At 40.5% G+C, this 20,704-nt stretch overlaps 2 protein-coding genes across 3 annotated transcripts; one reads left to right on the top strand and one right to left on the bottom strand.

Annotated features, from left to right (window-relative positions):
• The first annotated feature begins 10,564 nt into the window (after window positions 1-10,564).
• On the top strand, window positions 10,565-12,301 carry c1ql3b (complement component 1, q subcomponent-like 3b). The gene is made up of 2 exons (XM_031733597.2): window positions 10,565-11,450; window positions 11,770-12,301. Exons 1-2 carry the CDS (start codon window positions 10,830-10,832, stop codon window positions 11,947-11,949), a joined length of 801 nt encoding a protein of 266 aa, XP_031589457.1. The 5' UTR covers window positions 10,565-10,829; the 3' UTR covers window positions 11,950-12,301.
• A 121-nt stretch (window positions 12,302-12,422) lies between these two features.
• On the bottom strand, window positions 12,423-19,537 carry pter (phosphotriesterase related). 2 transcript variants are annotated; one of them, XM_031733595.2, is made up of 5 exons: window positions 19,449-19,537; window positions 16,297-16,762; window positions 15,314-15,579; window positions 14,157-14,297; window positions 12,423-13,851 (listed from the first exon to the last, which is right to left on the bottom strand). In XM_031733595.2, the coding sequence occupies exons 2-5, from the start codon at window positions 16,726-16,728 to the stop codon at window positions 13,641-13,643; spliced, it is 1,050 nt and encodes a 349-aa protein (XP_031589455.2). In that variant the 5' UTR covers window positions 16,729-16,762; window positions 19,449-19,537; the 3' UTR covers window positions 12,423-13,640. The 2 variants fall into 2 exon arrangements, with proteins under 2 accessions (XP_031589455.2, XP_039458715.1); XM_039602781.1 differs by lacking the exon at window positions 19,449-19,537 and adding an exon at window positions 17,668-17,979.
• Between the last annotated feature and the right edge of the window lie 1,167 nt (window positions 19,538-20,704).

Raw genomic sequence — 20,704 nt, 5'->3', positions numbered from 1 at the left:
TTCATGATTCTGATGTTCAGTGTGAACTTCAGTAGGTCACCATATCATGGTGTACCTGTCAGATTTCCCAGAAGTGTATTTTGATGTTTTCTTTTAATCTTGCACCCAAATGAAGGTGTAAGTAGGATATTAGGATTTAAGTAGAATTTTTGATAACAACATTGACTATTCTGGATGTTATCAGAAGGTCTCTCCATTCATGATCATCCATTGCAAGTTCATTGTAAAATATCTCAGAACAGTTTTATATCTTTAGATCTATCATTTTATAACCTTACTCTAACTGATTTTTTTTAACGTGTTGTAAATGGGGTCAAAAATATTAAAGAGCCATTCAGACTTTTACGAAACACACTCAGCTCTGTAAATTAAGAAGGCCAGATTGGGAAAAGTATGAAAAGAGAAAACAGTAAGAGGGGTGGAGTGATGATACCGAGATTGGGTGATAAATCTTGTTCTGATCAGGTTTCTCTGGTGCCCTCACACCTCAGTCTCTTTCTTGGGGTAATTAATCAATCCCAGACTGGAGCCATTGATCGGCCTCTTGTAGCCCTCGGTATGTTTACACTCCTCGATTGTATTTGCCACTAAGCCCCTCGCTGCCGCTCAATCTCATCGGCAGAAAATGTGACACTCCGCCCTCTGATGCCTTCAGCAAAACAGAGCATCGATTGACATCTCGATGAAAATCAATCTACCTTTTTTTTTTTCTTTTTTTTTTGCATGGGGGATTAGGTTTAGTCATAATCCTTTGTTGTAAATCTGTTTTTCAGGTTGCAATGCATTAAGTTTATCGTGAGCACACAAGTGTGTGCAACTTCTGTGTAACTTCTCATGGAAGTTAGCTGTTGTTCATAAAATATATATAATACACAATATAATTAATTTGATCAAATACAGTGTAATCAAATATAAAAGAATAGATATAATAGAAAACACTGAATATGATTTTCAGATTCATGTGCACAATACAGATATCAGAGGTGCCATAGGCACAGGTATTTATTAAAAGTGGCACCACATAACTTCATTTAAATTCAGTCACATTTATTTACATAGCGCCAATTCACAACAAGAGTTGCCTTAAGGTGCTTTATACTGTAAGGTAAATCTTACAAAATATCAGAGGGAAACTCCAACAATAGGATGATACCCTAAGAGCAAGAACTTGGCGACAGTGGGAAGGAAGAACTCAAGTATCTGTTACTTAAAACCATTTAGGCTCTTAAGTAAAAAACCACCTTTAGTGGAGTAAAGAATACACTGTTTTATTCTGATTTATAAATAACTTAAATAATTTGCAAATGAACATAACAATAAAAAACCTGAATGCACTTTTGACAAACTACATTAAAGTTCATTTTTTTCATTTTCAAATATTTTTTTCTTGTTCCTCTACTGTCTTCCTTACATGTTTATGTTTATTTAAAAGGGTCAGTGCATATAATGCTGCACTCCAGTTACCTCGGAAATCAGATGTCGCAGCTCAGGAATGACAGAGAAGAAGATAACTGATGTTATGTTGTGTAGACCAAAGAGCTTCTAACTTGATAACATACATCTCAGATTTTGTCCTGCATTGCTTACATTCCCAGAAAGAATTAAAGCAACAAGCAATGCTTTCCTTGTACATATGGGTGGTCTGTGTGGCTGATATGAAATAATATGTCATGTTCTGTGATTTATATTGTGCTTGCTTGTTCTTATATGTTGTAGAGAAATTTAAATATATTTTTAATACCTGCAAGAACTGCTGTGTTTTGAACTAAAGCTCCTCTCAGCTTCCAGACTTCATCCCTGGATCTCTGATTGCCTCCCCCAACAGTGAAGTGGAATGAAATAACAATTCCACCTGATTATCAGGCCATTAAATCTCAAGTGAGTCATCTATACTAAGTAGTTATGTTGCACTTCTAAAAAAAATGTTAAAAAGCAAAGCATTCATATAACTTTTCTAAGTATCTTCTTACTGAGTCTCTAACAGGCTGCAGCTTTGTGCTGCTGCTGGAGGACAGGAGGATGCCGCAGAGAAGGAAACATGATTAGCAAATTAGTTACAAGAAATGGTACCCCAGTCATTAATGCTATTAAATAAGAAACAATTTGCAGCACTGTTATTAAAGGTGTTCTTAGATTTTTGGGGGGCACTTTTAATATTTAAGAAAACTTTGTATCAAAGGAAAGTGTACAGTGCCTTGATTAAATTAGTGTACAAAAAGCCTCATTATTGGCTTACGTCAGGCTCTCTTTGATCACTTGGTTTGACACAAATAAAAATACAACAATGACCCGTTGACAGCACCAAAAGCCACTAACATACTTTATGTCTGATTTAATGTTTGAAACAAGGTGATTTTCAACGACTCTCAAATCACTGAGATATTGTTTTTTCTTTCTCTAAAATTTAGGGAAACACTGAAGGGGGGGATTTTTGTTTATGCATTTGTTTTCTGAGATTTCTCGTAAAGATATTTACTCAGCCCGTTTCTGTTTGTTCTCTTCTGGGCAGTTTGGATTTCAGTGAGATTTTTCACATTTTGATCTTCTCAGATTACAGGGAGACGTATGGAAACTTGCTTCAGCCAATAAAAAAAAAAAATTTAATTCAATATTATGTTATTATTATGCCAATATTATGTTCTCAAACTTGAGTCACGTTCTCTGAAGTTTAAGTCTGTAACTCAAAATTTTGAGATAATTCTCTTAAATTCCGATGCGCTTCTATAGAAACATGAAGAAACTTGGTAATTTACATGTAAAATGTTTATACAGTTTAGAAACTGTCCTGTAGAAGGTGCTAAAATATCTATAGCTGAAAGAAGTTCCAACATGTGTGTATACTACTCCATATTTATGAACTCTGATCCAGGACTTGTTTTTCTCTGCACAGGAGCCAAAATGTGCTTGAAGCTCTGAATAGGTTGTTCTTTAAAAAAAAAAAAAATTATTTGTCTTTCACTTTTAGGAATTATAAGCTTCCTTAATGCTTTTGCATGTTAAATCTAAATTCAGTTTCTTCTTTTAAAAACCTCTCACAAGGTTACTATCTGAGCTCAACAAGGAGCTTTTTTTAAGCTTTTAATGAAGAAATATACTGCAAGGACAGTGGAGCAAGGACATGAACACATATCAAAAAGGCTTTAAATGCAGCTGTTTCCTGGTTAACTGGAATGAAGTAAAGAAATCAAAGAAAACAATCGCAGCCAATCACGCCCTGATTTTCACTTGAATGAAAAGCCCTGCTCTCCAGTCCCACCCAGGACATTTGTGATTACTTCTCCATCTTAAATACAGTAAAAGACCAGCTTTGAGTGGGTTGTGTGGTAACGCACGCTGCTTTCCCCCCCGTGGTGCTGAACTGTTGAGACCAGCCTTTTTTTTTCTTTTTTTTTACTGGCCTTCAGTGGAAAGAAAAATAAACAACCAAATTCTGAAAGAGCAGCATGTGAAAAGTACATGCATCTCCTCACAGATACCCAGCACACATGGTGTTTTATCAGTTGATAAACACTCTGCCGTCAGCGGTCACATAATATTTCTCTTTATATTCCTGGCTGCTTATGAGAGGTCCATTCACTTTCCCTCCCATTCACCACATAAATTCCTTGACAAACCTGTCTCGGCTTTGATTGTCATAACCGCAATTGAACCCTGCTTAGCCAATCAGGTCAGGCTACCTAAAGGTCATACATATTTCATGCGGCATCGCATTTATCTGACAAAGTTTTTTTTTCCTTTTTCCTTGTTGAATTGAAATCACGCCTCATATTTCATTAGACACTCGGAAAGCCGCCGATCTGTGGTCAGATGGGCTGTATGTTTTATTCATGTCCTCTGAACATCTGCTTGTCCGGGTGTCAAAAATCATCAGATTCCCAGAGGACTCCTGCCTGACTGGTTGTAAATGAACTCCGAAGCTGAGACTCAAAACAACCTGTCAGATCTCCTCACCGCCAGAGGAAACTCTCAGTACAGCTGCAGAGGTGGGCTGCTGAGATCTACTGCTCCAGTAAAGATTCATTAAAGTCAACTTTGGACACATGCAAGTTGTCTCTTTCTCTCTTTTTCTTTCTTTTTTTTTTTTTTTGAAGTAAAACATAATATTTAGACTCTGATTCATGATACTGTGAAAAGCTTTTAATACAAGTTGTGCCTTCTTCCCACAGCTTTTGGTAAATTTTGACACTGCTGTTCACTCTGGCTCTTGGTCGACAAGTCTCCCTGAGTCACTGGAGGTTTGTGCCAACTGGAGGGAAAGAGCCTGACCACTAACAAGTGCTCACTGACTCAGAGCCGCCACAGTATGTCCCACTGTGTTGGTGCATGTGTGACTGTGCATGTGCGTTTTATATACTAATCAATTATATACCATTCTATTTATCACTTTGCACCCATCCCACAGAAAATGTGTTCTTTTAGAAATGTTCATGTATTTTAGCTCACACACGGTGCCCTTAAGAACCACGGCTTATCAGCAACAACGCCTAATTGATAAAATGAAAGGATATAAGAGTAAAAATAGATCCCAATTCAACCATAAAGAGAGTCTTTACAATAACTTTTCACACAGCCTATGATCTACGGTATTATTTTGTTTCTTTGAATCAGTAAAATAGCCAACAGCTCCTACAGCTGCTTAAATTAGATATTGTGAAACATAACATAACAAAACATACTGGAAAAAAGGTAGCAATTTTAGTAGCTGGACAATTAAGGCATTATTCTAATGAGTACTTGTGAGCACATTACTGGGTCACAAATACTACTGAGAACAGTAAATGAGAAGAAAAATTCCCAGTTAATTTTACATTTATACATACTTTTTTCTTACTGCACAGTTCAAGGAGAAGAAATCTTAAAGATTAGTTCTCGATGTAGTAGATTACTTTTTAGTTACACTCTTAACAAACCTCTCAGCCTATCACTCTACCCTTTACAACCTGCTTATCAAATTTTCAAAAGCTTGGAAATGTCCTTTGATTTGTTCTTCTTTGTATATTTAAGTAAAAACACATGAATTCATGTGAAAAAGAAAATTTTCATAGGTTTCTGTGCGGCCCTTTGAAAAACTCAGCTCAGTAGCAATAATTTGAAGGGGTTGTTTTCTGTATGGCTTTATCAGTCTCTCTGATCACTGTGGGGGGATTTTGGCCTCCTCTTCTTTATAACTCTGCTTCACTTTATTCAGCTTTGTGAGCATTTGTTTATGCACTGCTCTCTCAAAATCCAACCACAGCATTTCAATGAGGTTGACGTCTGGACTTCAGTGTTGGTGTCATTACTTGGGAAAAAAAAAGAGAAATATTTTGTACATTACTCATTACTTTTCTTAAAAGTATTGCAGTATGTTACTTAATTACTCATTTGGAGAAAAACGCTGTAAAATGACCTGAAATGCATTGTCACATAATTATCAGTTAACAATACAAACCTTAGGCGACACCCGCCACACACCAACACAAATCCCTATTCTAATGAGGACACACAGGTTTTTTTCTTTTTGTTCTTAGGTATGAACAGAAAGGCAACAACACAAAGACAAGAAGAAAACCAGCACAAACAGACTTTAAAGCGATCGCCACAGTGATTCTACTTTAGAAACACGAACAGGTAGAAATGAAGGCTGCAGCCTGACTGCTTATACATCTGTTGCCTGTTGAGGTTCAGGCTCTGGCTGCTGGGCTGGGGTCATCATACAGTCAACTTCAACATCACTCTTGGCTAGCTTAGCATGAGCATACTGTCTGTGCAGATCCTCAAAATAGACGTTGCACCATTTTCCATAAACTGAAATCAGCTTATTGTAGCACAAATGCACATAAAGAAAAAGGTATTTTTATTTGTTTTTTTAAATTTTATCCACCCACATGAAGACAACTTGAGAACCTTTGTAACACAATTCACAATATGATTATAACTGCGATATAATTACAGAAGTGTAATTAGTGACATGTTACATTACTGCTTTTCTGTGAAATGTCCAACACTGCTGGACATTTTACAAGTTTATTTTTTCTTTTCAGCCATTCTTTTGTATGTTTGCCGCTATGCATTGGAATCATTGTCCCGTTGCATGACTTAATTAGAGAAAAGCTTTTCTGATAAATGGACTAACATTTAACTCTGGACTTTTTTGGAATACAGAGTATTTAAAGGCTCATGTGACTGCAAGGTGCCCAGAGTCCTGTGGCTTGTATGGCCTCTCTAAAATATCAAATACCACTGATATGTGTACCAGTGACATGTGACCCTCCAATTTGGCCAGAGGGTTAGTAACATCAAATTTTTACATTCACCCAGGAAGATGAGATGTCTTCTAGTTCAGATTTACAGTAACGCATAAAAATCTATTTCCATGGTTCTACTAATGGAAGAAGAAAATTATGACATCAGCACGCAAAGCAACCAACACATATTGTGGGCGAATGTGATGCTGATGACGATAAGACCAGATGTCACTGAGTCGGAAGCCTGAAGGCATGGGCTGGTTCAGCCCCACTAACAGTGGGTCATCTGTGAATTTAAGTTGTCTCCAATGAAGGTTTCTAAAACTTAAAGATGTAAAATGATGAGTGCAATGCAGAGGTGGGGATTAATGCTATTTCTTTACATCTCCATCAGAGTGGCTCATCATAAAATCAGCACACCTTTTTGTCTCATCATAGGAAATGAGACCGAGCTGTTGTACTTCTAAAAGTCACTGAACACCACCTGGCTGGCACCAAATGGCAGATGAAGTTAGCAACTGGTGTCGAACATTTAGCTGTTAAAAAGCTATTTTCCCAAGAGTTGACACAAACCGAAGCAAAGCAAAGACTAAAGATGTTCACACTTGTTAGGTTAATAATAATAATGGATTGGATTTCATATAGCGCTTTTCAAGGCACCCAAAGCGCTTTACAATGCCACTATTCATTCACTCTCACACACTGGTGGAGGCAAGCTACTGTTGTAGCCACAGCTGCCCTGGGGCAGACTGACAGAGGCGAGGCTGCCATATTGCGCCATCGGCCCCTCTGGCCAACACCAGTAGGCGGTAGGGTAAAGTGTCTTGCCCCAGGACACAACGACCAGGACAGAAAGCCCGGGGATCGAACCGGCGACCTTCCGGTTGCAGATATGCTTCCCAACCCCCTGAGCCAGGTTGACAGAAACATGACTTTAAATGAACGCTAAATTTCTATGTCTAACTTACTCCATGTTTAATAAGCACTTTTTTTTTGCAATCCTAGTAAACTAATAAGTTATGATATATAGTCACCAGCCACAGGTACACCTGTTCAACTGCAAAAATCTCATTGGGGGGTTTTAGGGGGTGAAAATGCTTTGTTGATGTCAGAGGTCAGAGGAGAATAGCCAGAATAGTTTGAGCTGATTAGAAGGCAATAGTAACTTAAATAACTACTTATTACAATGAAGGTATGCAGAGGAGAATCTCTGAAGATCACACTGTGTGCCACTCCCGTCAGCTAAGAACGGGTCACTGAAGCTATAATTACCACGGGCTCACCAAAATTGGACAACAAAAGATTGGAAAAACATTCCCTGGTTTGATGAGTCTCATGTTTTGCTGCACCATTTGGTTGGTAAGGTCAGAATTTGGCATAAACAACATGAAAGCATGGCGCCATCATGCCTTGGAACAACAATTTAGGCTGATAATGGTTGTGTAACTGTGTGGGGGATATTTTTTTGACTCACTTTGGGTACCTTAGTACCAACTGAGCATCGTTTCGTATCGTCTCTGACCATGTCCATCCATTTACGACCACGGTGTACCATCTTTTGATGGACCAAAATCTCTGAGGAATATTTTCAGCCTTTTGTTGAATCTGTACCACAAAGAATTAAAGCAGCTCTGAAGGCAGCGTGGGGTTCCAACCTGAAACTAACATGTTATACCCAATGAAGTGGCAAGTGAGTATACATTCACTCTGTGGGGTTTTCCATTAAAAAAAACAGCCTGGAACTGGAATTCCAACTAAGCGAATTCTCAAAAGATTCACCTCTGATGATCTGCGTCCCTAACAACAGCTACATTAACTTCTTACCTGAAAACTTGTTTCAGTCAATAGTTTTCACTTGATTTGCAGAGTATGGGACACTCTGAATGCATCATGTCAATAAATGTAGGTTTATATACTTTTTAAATTAATCTTGGCTAGCCACTGTGATATTTTCTGAGTTTGTTTGTTTGCATTATTAACATTACATTCAAATGAAAATTACATATTAAGCTTATACCAAGCATATACCATACTAAGCTGTTCTGACTAATCATTATTAGTTATTAGATATTAGTTAGTTATCCTTATTATCCATATATGATGGCAATGCAATCTGCAGTAAAAAAGAAACAAACTTTGAAATGAATTTTTCCTTTAAAAAGTAACAAAAACAAACATAAAACTGATGTCATATTTTATGGTCTTTAAATAAAGAATACCATTAAATTCTAAGCTTCATATATTTCTTTTTCCTATCAACACTCTGTTCAGGTAGTTCAGCTCTGTGAGTGATCTCAGGACAATATGAGCAAAGAAAACTATAGACCAGAATCGATTTATAGAACAGAATACTGATAGGAGATTCATCTTGAATCTCAAAAATGCGTCATTGTTAGCTGGTTGATTATTTCTCAGTTGGAGGATTTCCAGTCTCCCTCTTTCATAGAGAGGAGGCCTTGATGCATTGTGAGTCTAAGAAACTGATTCATTTTTAAATGAATCATTTAAACCACATCTAAAACCTGGTTTCCCTTTATCGTTCACTGGCCTGAGACAGACAGAGGTGGAGAGCCTTCATGGCCGAGCTACATGCCAGCCGGTATTCTGGACATTAACTCGCTCACTTTTCAAACTGACTGTGAATGCCCTTCAGAGCCAGACATTCACCGGCCTAAATGCCACTACATGCGGCTTTCTTTGATTGTGAATGTATGCAGGTTTTATTTCCATTTCCATTATTCCCCCTAAATCTGTTATAAAAAAACCCAACAACAAATCCTTGCAAAAATGCTCACACATGTGTAGTTTTTCACACATAGAGATCTGAGGTGCAGTTTTTCACTGACATGTAAGGACCCACTACATCAGGGGTGGGCAATCTCAGTCCACAAGGGCCGGTGTCCCTGCAGGTTTTAGATGTGTCCTTGAACCAACACAGCTGATTTAAATGGCTAAATTAGCTCCTCAACATGTCCTGAAGTTCTCCAGAGGCCTGGTAACGAACTAATCATGTGATTCAGGTGTGTTGACCCAAGGTGAGATCTAAAACGTGCAGGGACACCGGCCCTCATGGACTGAGATTGCCCACCCCTGCACTACATTTACACCTGCAGTTATCATTGTGGTTGTTGCTTTCAAATTATTGAATAGTCTTTGAGAATATGTAAAAAGCCAGATGGACTCTATGAAACCCTTGATCTGAGGCGGTTTTATATAAACACATAGCATAAATATATAACCTTTGAACTCTTTAGTTGATGGGTTTGATGACCTAAGTTTGTAAAGTAACACCGTTTTCATTGTGAAATTTTACACCATTTAAACAGCATATACTTTTAGCACAGCCAGCAGCTTTCTTATGGCAACTTTTGATTCAACGATCCCACAAACACACTTTGCATTTTGACTTCCATAAAATTTGTAATCAAAGTTTTCCTCCTCCAAAACAAGCCGGACCATCCGTGTTTTTTCTTCCTCTGCGATCCATCTTTCCCACCTGGCAGCGAGGTGCCATCGACAAAGTGACATCCTCTGCATTCATGAGCACATCATCATCTGCTCTCCTCACCAGGAATTAGCCCTTCATCACTCAAATCTCACAGAAGCCTTAGAAGTGCTTAACTTTTATCTGCATGGGGCACTGAGAGACTGCTGGGGCCATTTGAATTGGGTTAATAAGACAATATTACAACATTTTTGTTAAACTAATGGATGGAAATGGTAAATTCCCATTGGTAATTAATAAGTAACTTCAGCCTATTTCCCATCGAATTGCCTCAGCATTCATTTCATGACTATATCTGTGCAAAGTCATCCTTCACTGCCAGCTCCTAGTGACTCTCCTCTTTCTATCAGTGGCTGTATGGATTTTTTCCAAATGATAAATTGGACACAGGGAGCCGCTGAGGTGTGACCAGGTGTCAAAGGGGTATAGCTTTTTTGTCTTAAATGGTCCTAATTATGCTGAGGACCTTTAGAGCTGTTCCAATAGGCGCTGATAAAATGTTGTGGGATGTAACGCTACAATAATCAATGGAAGTAATGCAAAGCCCTCTGCATTAAATGTTTGTATTTTTTTTAAGTAAAGTTGCTCCCTTATTTCAAAATCGACTGCATAAAATAAAATAGTCACGTTTCAGTGCTTCAGAGTTGCATCAGTTTGTCTGTCGTTCACCTTCTCTCTTTTGACTGAAGAAATGCACCGATTGTATCCCATCCATCACTTCCATCCATCCCTCCTCCCACTCTTCAAACCCAGAATCGAGTAACGGTTAATTTCTTGTCCACTCTCTCCTTTGGCATCGTGGAAGGCAGAAACTTTGCACCGCATAACGCAGACTGCCGTCTTCCTCCAAGCGATTCTTCTGATGCTCTCTCGCGCGTTGAGAAAGTGGGGATGAACCAGTTCGACGCTTAAAGCGAGGCATTAAAAAAGTTGTGGATGGTTACTTTCGCGCACAAATATTTAAAGGACTATTTTGTCTCCAGAAGTTGCAGGGCTGTGCAGGAGCAGGTCAAATTCTTCCCCCAGCAAACATATCCTCCGCAGGCAGGCTGGAAGACCATCCACCCGGGAGATCACAGCGAATCCGAAGAGCGCAGATGATCGCAACTGGTGTTTGTGGCGTCGCGCTGGTGCTGGGGTTGGTGGTTCTGATTCCGGTGGTGGTGAACTCCGCCGGAACTCCTGCTCGCTATGAGATGCTCGGATCCTGTCAAATGGTGTGCGACTCCCACGGGACCGCGGCTACGGCTACAGCCAAGGCAACCAACCCGATCAAAGACAACCGCCTGGTTCAGTCGCTGCCCACGTTCATCCAGGGTCCTCAAGGAGAGCCAGGACGCGTCGGGAGGATGGGTCCCAGGGGTCCGATGGGCGAACCCGGGCCACCTGGACCCGCCGGTCCGCCCGGGGAGAGGGGGCCACCTGGCCCTCCGGGTTCACCGGGGGCACCGGGAGCGAACGGGCCAAACGGTGCCATCAGTGCAGCCACTTACAACACCGTCCCCAAGATAGCCTTTTATGCAGGACTGAAGAAGCAGCACGAGGGATATGAAATACTGAAATTTGACGATGTTGTTACAAACCTCGGAAACCACTATGATCCCTCTAGCGGAAAATTCACCTGTTCGATACCGGGGATTTACTTCTTTGTTTACCATGTGCTGATGAGAGGCGGGGATGGAACAAGCATGTGGGCTGACCTCTGTAAAAACAACCAGGTAGAACAACTCACGATTGCTTTATGAAAAAAAAAGAAAAGATTTGTTTTATTTTTAGTCTTGTTTACAGTACACAGTTTCTTTTGTTTGCTTGTTTGTTTGATTTTTTTTTATGACATTAGTTTGCTTGCAAAAAATGTAGACCTTTTGGGATTTTTACGCACAAGTTGCACATAGAGCGACACTTCCTGGGTATTGTGAAACAAAGAAAGTTACGTGAGGGATGTTTAAAGCTTCAAATCAAGATAAGACGTGGAGCTGTCCGCGGTTCTGATTTCGAAACGAAGCCGTTTCACAAACTGTCACATTTGCCTTTCAGGTGAGAGCCAGCGCCATCGCCCAAGACGCCGACCAGAACTACGACTACGCCAGCAACAGCGTGGTTCTTCACCTGGAACCCGGGGACGAGATTTATATCAAGCTTGACGGCGGAAAGGCGCACGGGGGCAACAATAACAAGTACAGCACCTTCTCCGGCTTCATGTTGTACGCTGATTGAAACACGGACAGATCTGCAGAAGAGACGAGAAAGAGAGAGAGAGGGACTGGGAGGAAAAAAGAGCTTCTCTGCATATAGCTTGCTTCACCGCTCGTGCTCAGTTCAATGTCAGCTGGATTATTAGAGACAGAGCTCACCGTTTCTATAACTCAAACAGAATCAGCAGTGATGTGGAGGAGGTCATGCAAAAACAGAAAACTGCTGGGCAATAGCGACGAGCTGACAGTGTAATTACAAAACCAAAATAACAGTTTTAATCTGTACAGCACCCACTTGTACCCTTGTCACATTGATTAGTGTTGCTCGTGCTCCCTGAATGAAATGTCCTGCTTTATGAATTAAGTTTGCAGACGGTAGCTCGTGTGGTTACACATATCCCAGTGACTGTAGATGGAAAGTTTATAATGTGATGACTCACCAATAGGTGCAAATATGATATATATATATATATATATTGACATGACCGCTTACAGTGCTGTTAAACCATTTGTGTGCTTTATTTAAAGGAAAAAAAGAGTCACAGTGGGTGAAATTTGGATGAAAATGTTGAAAAACTGTAGTTATGCATGTTTAATCAAAATGACATTTTAACACTGTGCAACATTAAGAGACTTCAAAAGAAAAAACTGTAAAGGGCCATTCGTACTGATGCACGAATTCATCAGTGTAACTCGTTTTTCTTGCGTGTGTCAACATGGCATCTGGTTGAGACAACATGGTGGTCTGGTGGTTAGTCACAAAACTGGACAGCCACCGCTGACAGATATGTTATATAACGCTCATCAATCTGCTTGCTGATTATTAAACTCCTCCAGAGTCGACTGTCAATTCAGATGTAAAATGTAGTGCGGTATTAAATCCTCACGCTCACTTTGTAATCCTCCTCAGAAGATTAATCAAAGTTAGATAGTTGTTCACGCCGCACAGTCAGCTGTGGCGATCGCGCCATTGATCATGTGGCGAAGTCACCCTGCGAGGCCACCTGTTCCCAGATGAGAGGAGAACATGTCCTTCATCCGGGCCTGCCAGCCAGTCAGCCTCCCATAGACACGCAGACACCCACCGAGGGGCAACAGGACAACTCATCTAACACAGCCACATTGTGTCAAGAGCAGAGCAGCATACTGATTAGTAATGCGCTCATTATTTCCCTTCCATATAACGTGTTTGCATAAGTGTCGCCTACGAATACAAAGAGAGCAGCTATGACATTGAAATTGCAAATAACAATAAAAAAAAATTGAAAAAATCAATTAGCACCGTGTTTGTGAGCACCTGGAAATATTTATCTTGGATTGTAATCACACTTCTACTGACGAGCAAAAGATTTTCTCGTGCTATAACAGGCACCGTGACCCTGCAAGGCCTCCTTTACTAATTTGCTTACAAAGTGAATCATGTATAATCACAAATATTTAAAAAAAGAGAACATGTTTTGCATTAAAAGAGCTTCTAAAAAATCCAAAAGCCTGTAATTATTTTCCTTTGAAATATAATGGACGTTTTGCTTTGCTGAAAACAGTGAAATTAAAGAAAAATTTACATACAACGGTGGCAAGCTCGTTGCTGTATCAGCTTAAGAACACATTAATGCATGACTCTGGATCGTGATCAGTATTCATTACGAGTCGTCATCAGAAGACGAATAATAGCCGGGTGAATTCGCTCTTCTCGCGCCTCTATTTTTTTAATTATTTGAAGGTCAACCAGCATTTAGGATTGTCGATAAGGATCTTGTCCACCTGGTGCTGCAATATGCCCCTCGTCAGCATCTTTGGCACAATGTTCTTCAGGATGTGAGAGTAGCCGTGGCCGCCGTACTTGGTCAGGCGGTTCTTGGTGTGGATGTCATGAGCGATCACGATCTTGTCCTCGTAGCCCTCCTTCACCAGAAACGCCAGGCTGAACACGAGAAAACAGTGGGGTGAAAAATGAGGGGCCTCGGTCTTTTAGCCTTCATTCATATATAGGAACAACATATATACATGAGCATAACTTATTCAGCTCTTTTAACGTTATGGAAAATGTGTGTTTCTATATAGCGTTACTTTAAAAAACAACTACATGATGAGCTCTTCTTTATAGTGAAAGTAAAAGATTTAAGGTGGAGTCAAGCGCCAAACACAAGGATTGCTGGGCTGGACACTGATTCCTGGAGGTTTCAAAATAGTGAACAACACGCACACACAGAAGAAATCATTACTCACGCTTTCACTCTCTGGCTGTCACTGGGCATGTCCACGTCCAGGTTGTACGGATAGTTCAGCATCTCAGTTCCAAACAGATCATACTCCAGGTAACTCCCCAACTTAGCAAACTCCAGCAGCTCACCTTCATCCAATATTGTCCTTTAAAAAAGGCCAAAATAAAGCTAACGGTTATGATGCTTTGTTTGGAAAAACGAAGCTGTTGCAAAGATGCTTTCCAGATGGTGATGCATGGTGGATCAGAAAAAAGATGGTGCTTTTTGAAATTTGAATTATCAATCCATGAAACCTGTTACCACTGATATTCATTCCTATTCTTCTGTAATTTGGCATACCTCAATCACTTTCTCCCCGTTTCCCTTCTCTAATGAAAAGGCTTCTTGACATCCTCCCCTCCACTGAAATCATTTCTGATGAGGCTTCAGTGAACAGAAGGGCCAGATGCAACCTTGTTAAGACCAACCTTGTTTGTGTAAAAATAATAAACTGTTTTATCTTTGACATTTTCATAGGTTCAACTAAAAAAGTCGGAACAAATGATGTGTTTTTGGCTGCTTGCAACAGGTCCTAAAGATACAATTTAAAACTGGATCTTTGCTAAGTTGCATGTTATACACATACAACTTTGATTCATCCCTTAAGTTAGATGGGCCTGTGTTAAGTAATTAAAAGAGCATTCCTCTAAATATGGTCAGGTATAAATATAAAAGGTATAAAATTACTGAAATAGCAGCCAAAGAAAAACTTTGAAAGACCTTCAGAAAGTCTGGAGAGCTCAAGGATACCTAAAAAAATACAAGTCTGGCTGCTGAGAAGCAAAATTTAAAGAAATGAGGGGTGTCTCAGGACTTTTTGGCCAGCTGTAACTCAGAACCAGAAAGCTTTCAGCAGCTAAAAATGAGCAAATATGGAGCAAACAGCATCATTTCAAGCAGTCACTGGCAACACGGTCTCACGAGCCTGACCAAGGACACTAAGGTCCAGGCTTTTTCCCTTTCCATCTCCTAAATCACTAAAATGTATTAAGATACTGAAATGAAAAAGTAGCAAATTAAATGTCAGAGAGAGCACGTGTGACAGGAAATTGTGTGTCTAACAGGAAAAGGGCACCCTAATTTTCGCTGTATCTTAATGACTTTATTTTAGAGACATCTCACCTGTCTAGGTGAGACATAACAGTTTTGCTGATGTCACCACCAGCCTCCTGGAGTATCCGAACGATCTCAGCTGGAGCGGCGTGATTCCTGCCAGGATGGATGATAACAGGACAGCCCAGCTGAGCCTGAGCGTGCGCCGAGGCTCGCAGCACCTTTGTCTCGCTCACCGTGATGGGCCAGCTGGTGCCGATCTCACCGATCACACCGCAACGGATGTCTGTGCCGTCGGCGCCGTGAAGGACCTCACTGATGATGATGTCTGTAAGCTGAAGGTCAGGAAATGAGGAGCTGGCGTGTGCTCATTTATTGAGAATACGTTTTCTAATTTCCCTCTTTCCCTTTACTAAGGATTGAAGGAGATGATCAAAGCATAGTTATAGTGTGTCTAAATATCGCTGAGTACGGTATTCTCAGGGTTATTCTCGGGTGTAGCTACCAAAAGACTAGACAACGTTGTCAGAAATCCATTCAAATCAATCAAAAGGCATGAAAAAAAAATACTGAAACAGGGCACACTATTTGAGTTAGCATGCTTAGAACTTTCTTTTTTTTTTCTTTTTTTTTCTTTTTTTGTGATGCGAGTGAGTTTTATTTACAGTGAATGATGAGAAACAGAAGCGGGGATGGCAAGAATGTAACTTAGAAATACACTTAATTGAGAAAACTAGAAACCAAACCTGAAACCATAGTATACGGGGAAAAAGACGGACTGAGGATGTTGGGCAGACAGACACGGAGATACACAGACGAACCGACGACGAGCAGAGGTAGACACACACTATAAATACACAAGGTAATCAGGAAAAGACACACAGGAGGGACGCACAGCTGAACCTAATTAGACACGAGAGACACAGACCTTCAAAGTAAAACAGGAAATTCACAAACACAAACTCAGGGACATGAACAGAGCACTGGGGGATGCTTAGAACTTTCTAACAAAGGTGTGTGAGCTGCAAACCCCACCACAAACTGGGACGCACCTTCTCCACACTCATCCCTTTGGTGGCCTCAGAGTGGGTGCAGTCCACGTAGTACCCTGCACCTGCAATGATATGGACCCCGGTGTCCTTGGCCAGCTGTCGGAGGGTGGGAAGGTCCCGTTCGATTCCAGTGGTGGTGTTCTCCACTATTGTTCCCCCGCCGGCTCTCCTGTAGGCCAGCAGCTCGTCCCGCACGGCGGCGGTCTCCTGCTTCAGGAGCAGGTTCTCGTGGGAGCTGTACGGGTTTTGCCTGAGCCAGAACATGTGCTGCATCTGAAACGGATTCTCCGCCACTGCCTCGTCACCTGGGGGAGGGGGCGAGAAGCAGCACTCGAAGCTCATGGTCAGGTGTTCATGGGTCATAGTACGGCCAAGCTGGTCTGGATCTACTAAACCCAGCACGGTCTGGACCCTCCCGCTCAACTCAGACATGATGCTATGAGGAGTGTTCAAGATTTCCCACAACCTGAAAGGACATACAGTATCATTTTTTATTTATTTATTTATTTTATACATCTATTGAATCTCAGTCCTGAGGCCTCTCACACAAATATTTCAGTTTCTAGAGAATGATCGCCGAGGTAATTGAGAAATCCTATGTTTGTAAAGCAGAGCTGCTCCTCTTTAAAAATGACATTACCTACACTTTCATGTCTGCACCCATGAGGCTCATTTTCAACATAAAATACCAACTCATTTAAAAGAATCTCAAACTATTTTTTACCTCAATATGACGATGCTGTACATGTCTGCCAGGTAGAAATGCCTTGCAGAGGTAGCCATGATTTACACAGGGGGAAACAATTATCTGATCCCCAGCTGAATTTGAAAGTTTGCTCACTTCCAAAGAAATAGGAGTTTGCCCTCAATGACCTCAATGTGCTTGGTGGTATGTTTTGGGTCATTTTTATGCTGGACGACCCATCTTCAGTGTTCTTGCTGGGAAAAGGAGGTTTTCGTCAAAGATATTACGGTACATGGCCCCGTCCACTGACGTCCAAATTAATTTATAATTTTTAATGCAATGTGATTTTTTTGTAGATATTTGGTTGACATTCTGTCTCACTCTATTAAAATGAAGCTACCATTAAAATTAGAGACTGTTCATTTCTTTGTAAGTAAACAAACTTATAAATTTCTGAGGGTAACTGAGGGTCACTGACGTTGCTCAGCTTGTGAACACAAACAGCAGGCATCTTTCATTCCCGCCTTTGGCTGCAGCAGGTCTGCTTCTTTAAGATTCTGTTATTGACTCAATTCCTCACATTTATTTAGGATTACTCATAGACTGTATATAAGAGGATTACCCACGACCTTTTACATAAAACATGATTTAAACCAGCACTGAGTAACAAATGGGCTTCTGTAGACCTGTCAATGTTTGCCACTGGTCATCCGTTACCAACTCCACCCTCTGAATGCGCACGCGTGGAAGACCTGTTGTAGGCTTGACAGTCGCCGTCACGTGACCGCTGAGCCTGGTTACCGATCAGTGAAGCCAAATAACAACATCCATCCTTTGTTTTATAGTCCCCGTGTAAAGCTTCGGCCGTGCTGTGCAGCACTGTTACACATCAGGCACAGTGCGTGTGTGTTGGCAAAAAGAGAATGCATCCGCTCACTCTGCTGACTTTACAGTGCATACCAGCGCGAGACCTTTGGACTGCCAAGTACAAGTCCAGAGCCACGCGTTGAAAAGTTGCATTTACTTCCTCAAATCTTTGCTGTATGCTAGTGATGGGATTTCCGGCTCTTTTAGAGAACTGGCTCTTTCGGCTCTCAACCGGCTCTTTAGGTTGTTTTGTTGCTTTAATTAATTTATTGTTAACAACAATATAAAATTATGCACAAAAGTAATTACTAATGTAAAAAAACAACAACGTTGTTTTATTTACATATGTTTATATATAAATCTATACGGTGGCCCCTAGAGACAAAGCACGTACAAACTCCAAAAAGCACGTACAAATTCCAAAGCACGTACAAACTCCAAAACACATTTCTAGCGTTAACTGAACTTCCAAAATAGAGCTACCTAGATCACTTAAATTACACAATTGAAAGTATATGTGTATTGTTTGTGTATTTATACACAAGCACTCATATATATTCAAATAATTCAAAAAAATGTTCATTTAACTTTTACTACCACACACCAAATCCCGTCGTTGGTACTTCCTGGCTTGTGTAGCCACTAGGTAACAAAAGCTCAACACTGCACCTAGCATCCTGGAGCACTTCTGTTGTGTTTTGTACATGCTTTGGAGTTTGTACGTGTTTTGGAGTTTGTACGTGCTTTGGAGTTTGTACGTGTTTTGGAGTTTGTACATGTTTTGGAGTTTGTACGTGCTTTGGAGTTTGTACGTGTTTTGGAGTTTGTACGTGCTTTGGAGTTTGTACGTGTTTTGGAGTTTGTACGTGCTTTGTCTCTAGCGGCAACCGTAAATATACTTTTATTTATTCACTCCACATAAAATGTAATAAATAAATCTTATAATACAAAAAACAACTATTTACATTTCAACTTTTAACTATTTAAATTTTCAGCTTTTTCCTTTTAAACAAATTTAAAGTGAAACAACAAAACACTGCAAAGCACAACACAATTAAATATAAATTAAAATATGAAAACAAAAAGAAGATGCACATTCTCTGTCATATGGGCCTGCATGAATAAACTTTTTGAATCCTTTATCATCCACAACTGAAAACAGTTGTGGATGATTACTATAGCTTTCTAATGTGACGTTGTTGTCCCTGGCTCTCTTTCTCTCTCTTTCCCTCCCGCTCTATTCCTGTGCTACTGTAACTACCGCCCCTCCCCCCTCTTCCCAGCGCAAAGCACAAGGCTCGCGTGCGGAGTGAAGCGGAAAAAAGTGCGAGAGAGAGGGTGAGTCGTTCACTTCAAAGAGTCGACTCTAAGAGCCGTTTCGTTCGCGACCGACACATCACTACTGTATGCTCGATGAAAAAACCCTTCAGACCCGCACTGTACGCGTTAAGTTGTTGCTCTACTGGAACAAAGTAAAACTGCTTCTCTTTAGATAATGTGCAGCGGAGTCAGACCTGCAGTAGTATATTTAGGGGGTTTAAACTTTCACCGAGCTTTAGAATGCACTGTATGTAAACTGTGAGACAAACAGTCTGCTGACCTTGTTTCTGCTCACTTCAGCCCACCTCCTCCTTCAGCCGAGTACAGATAGCTGCTTTGACAGATTAGCTGAACGCCTTTGGCAATCATCGCGAGACATCGCGAGAATACGCTTCTTGTGGCATATGACAGAGAGAACAATAAAGTTTGTTGAAATATAGCTGGGAGAGACGGGACAAAATAAAGAAATACATGAATCTGGATTATTTATTAATTTATAGTAATTTTTTGTATTGAAGCAGCTACCTTCTATTTACATCCATCCAACTTTTATCCGATCAGGTCAGGTTAACTAAAGCTCATCCCAGCTGCTTGTGAGCTGGACTAATCAAAAGTGTACTAACTGTTATTAAAACACTATATAAACCTCTTATAGATGGTGATTAATGAGATGTTAACACCAGATTATTTTGAAAGCATGAGCAATTTAACAGATTTATTCACGTAACCACTTCAAATGGGAGGACATATGAAGATGATGCAGGCTTCGGGAGACAGACTGTGACTCTTTCTGTTTGCTCTTCACTCAGCAGATGGTCTCCACAGCAGCATTTGGTCTGCTGGTGCAGGGAACTGCCCTGTGAGCACTTGCCCGTCCCTGCAAATGGTTTGGCTAAATCACATGTTGCAGGGGCCCGTGGCATCCATTTGTCAACAAGATGACTCCATAGATCAGAATGATAACATATGGGACTGGGTTCAGTTTTCATGTTCAGAGTGAATAAATGGCCATATGGCTGTGGTGGGTTTTTTGTGTTTATTTTATTTATTTATTTATTTTTTAAGCCCCACAGCAGACTGGCAACCTGTCCAGGGTGTATCCTGCCTCTCGCCCTAAGACAGCTGGGATAGGGTCTCCGCCGCGACCCTGACAAGGATAAGCAGAAAAGGATGGATGGATGGATGGATGGATGGATGTTTATTTTTTTTGTCTTGCTCTAACCCAACTGTTCCCAACTGTGGTTCAAACAGGATTGTTCAGCTTTTATTTCATCACCTCTAGATCCTTGTTCCACTTGAAGTTGAAGTTGTGTCCTTTGGACTAAAAATTGTGGAAACCCCACCCTTTTTTATCCATTTCTATCACGTTTTATGTCTCTATTTTACTTAGTTTACTCTGTTGTTCATTCATTAGCATTTAATGAATGAGCTGAAATAAAAACTCTTAACAATAACTTAAACTCTTAACTTAAACAATAAAGGAGAAACATTTTGACTCAGTTTTACTCCCCAAAACAGGCACTCAAAATGAGACCA

This window comes from Oreochromis aureus, linkage group 18, assembly GCF_013358895.1.
Source record: "Oreochromis aureus strain Israel breed Guangdong linkage group 18, ZZ_aureus, whole genome shotgun sequence".
Taxonomy (NCBI): Eukaryota; Metazoa; Chordata; class Actinopteri; order Cichliformes; family Cichlidae; genus Oreochromis; species Oreochromis aureus.
Note: the sequence above shows the minus strand (reverse complement) of the source record. Positions and strands in the feature narration are given on the sequence as shown.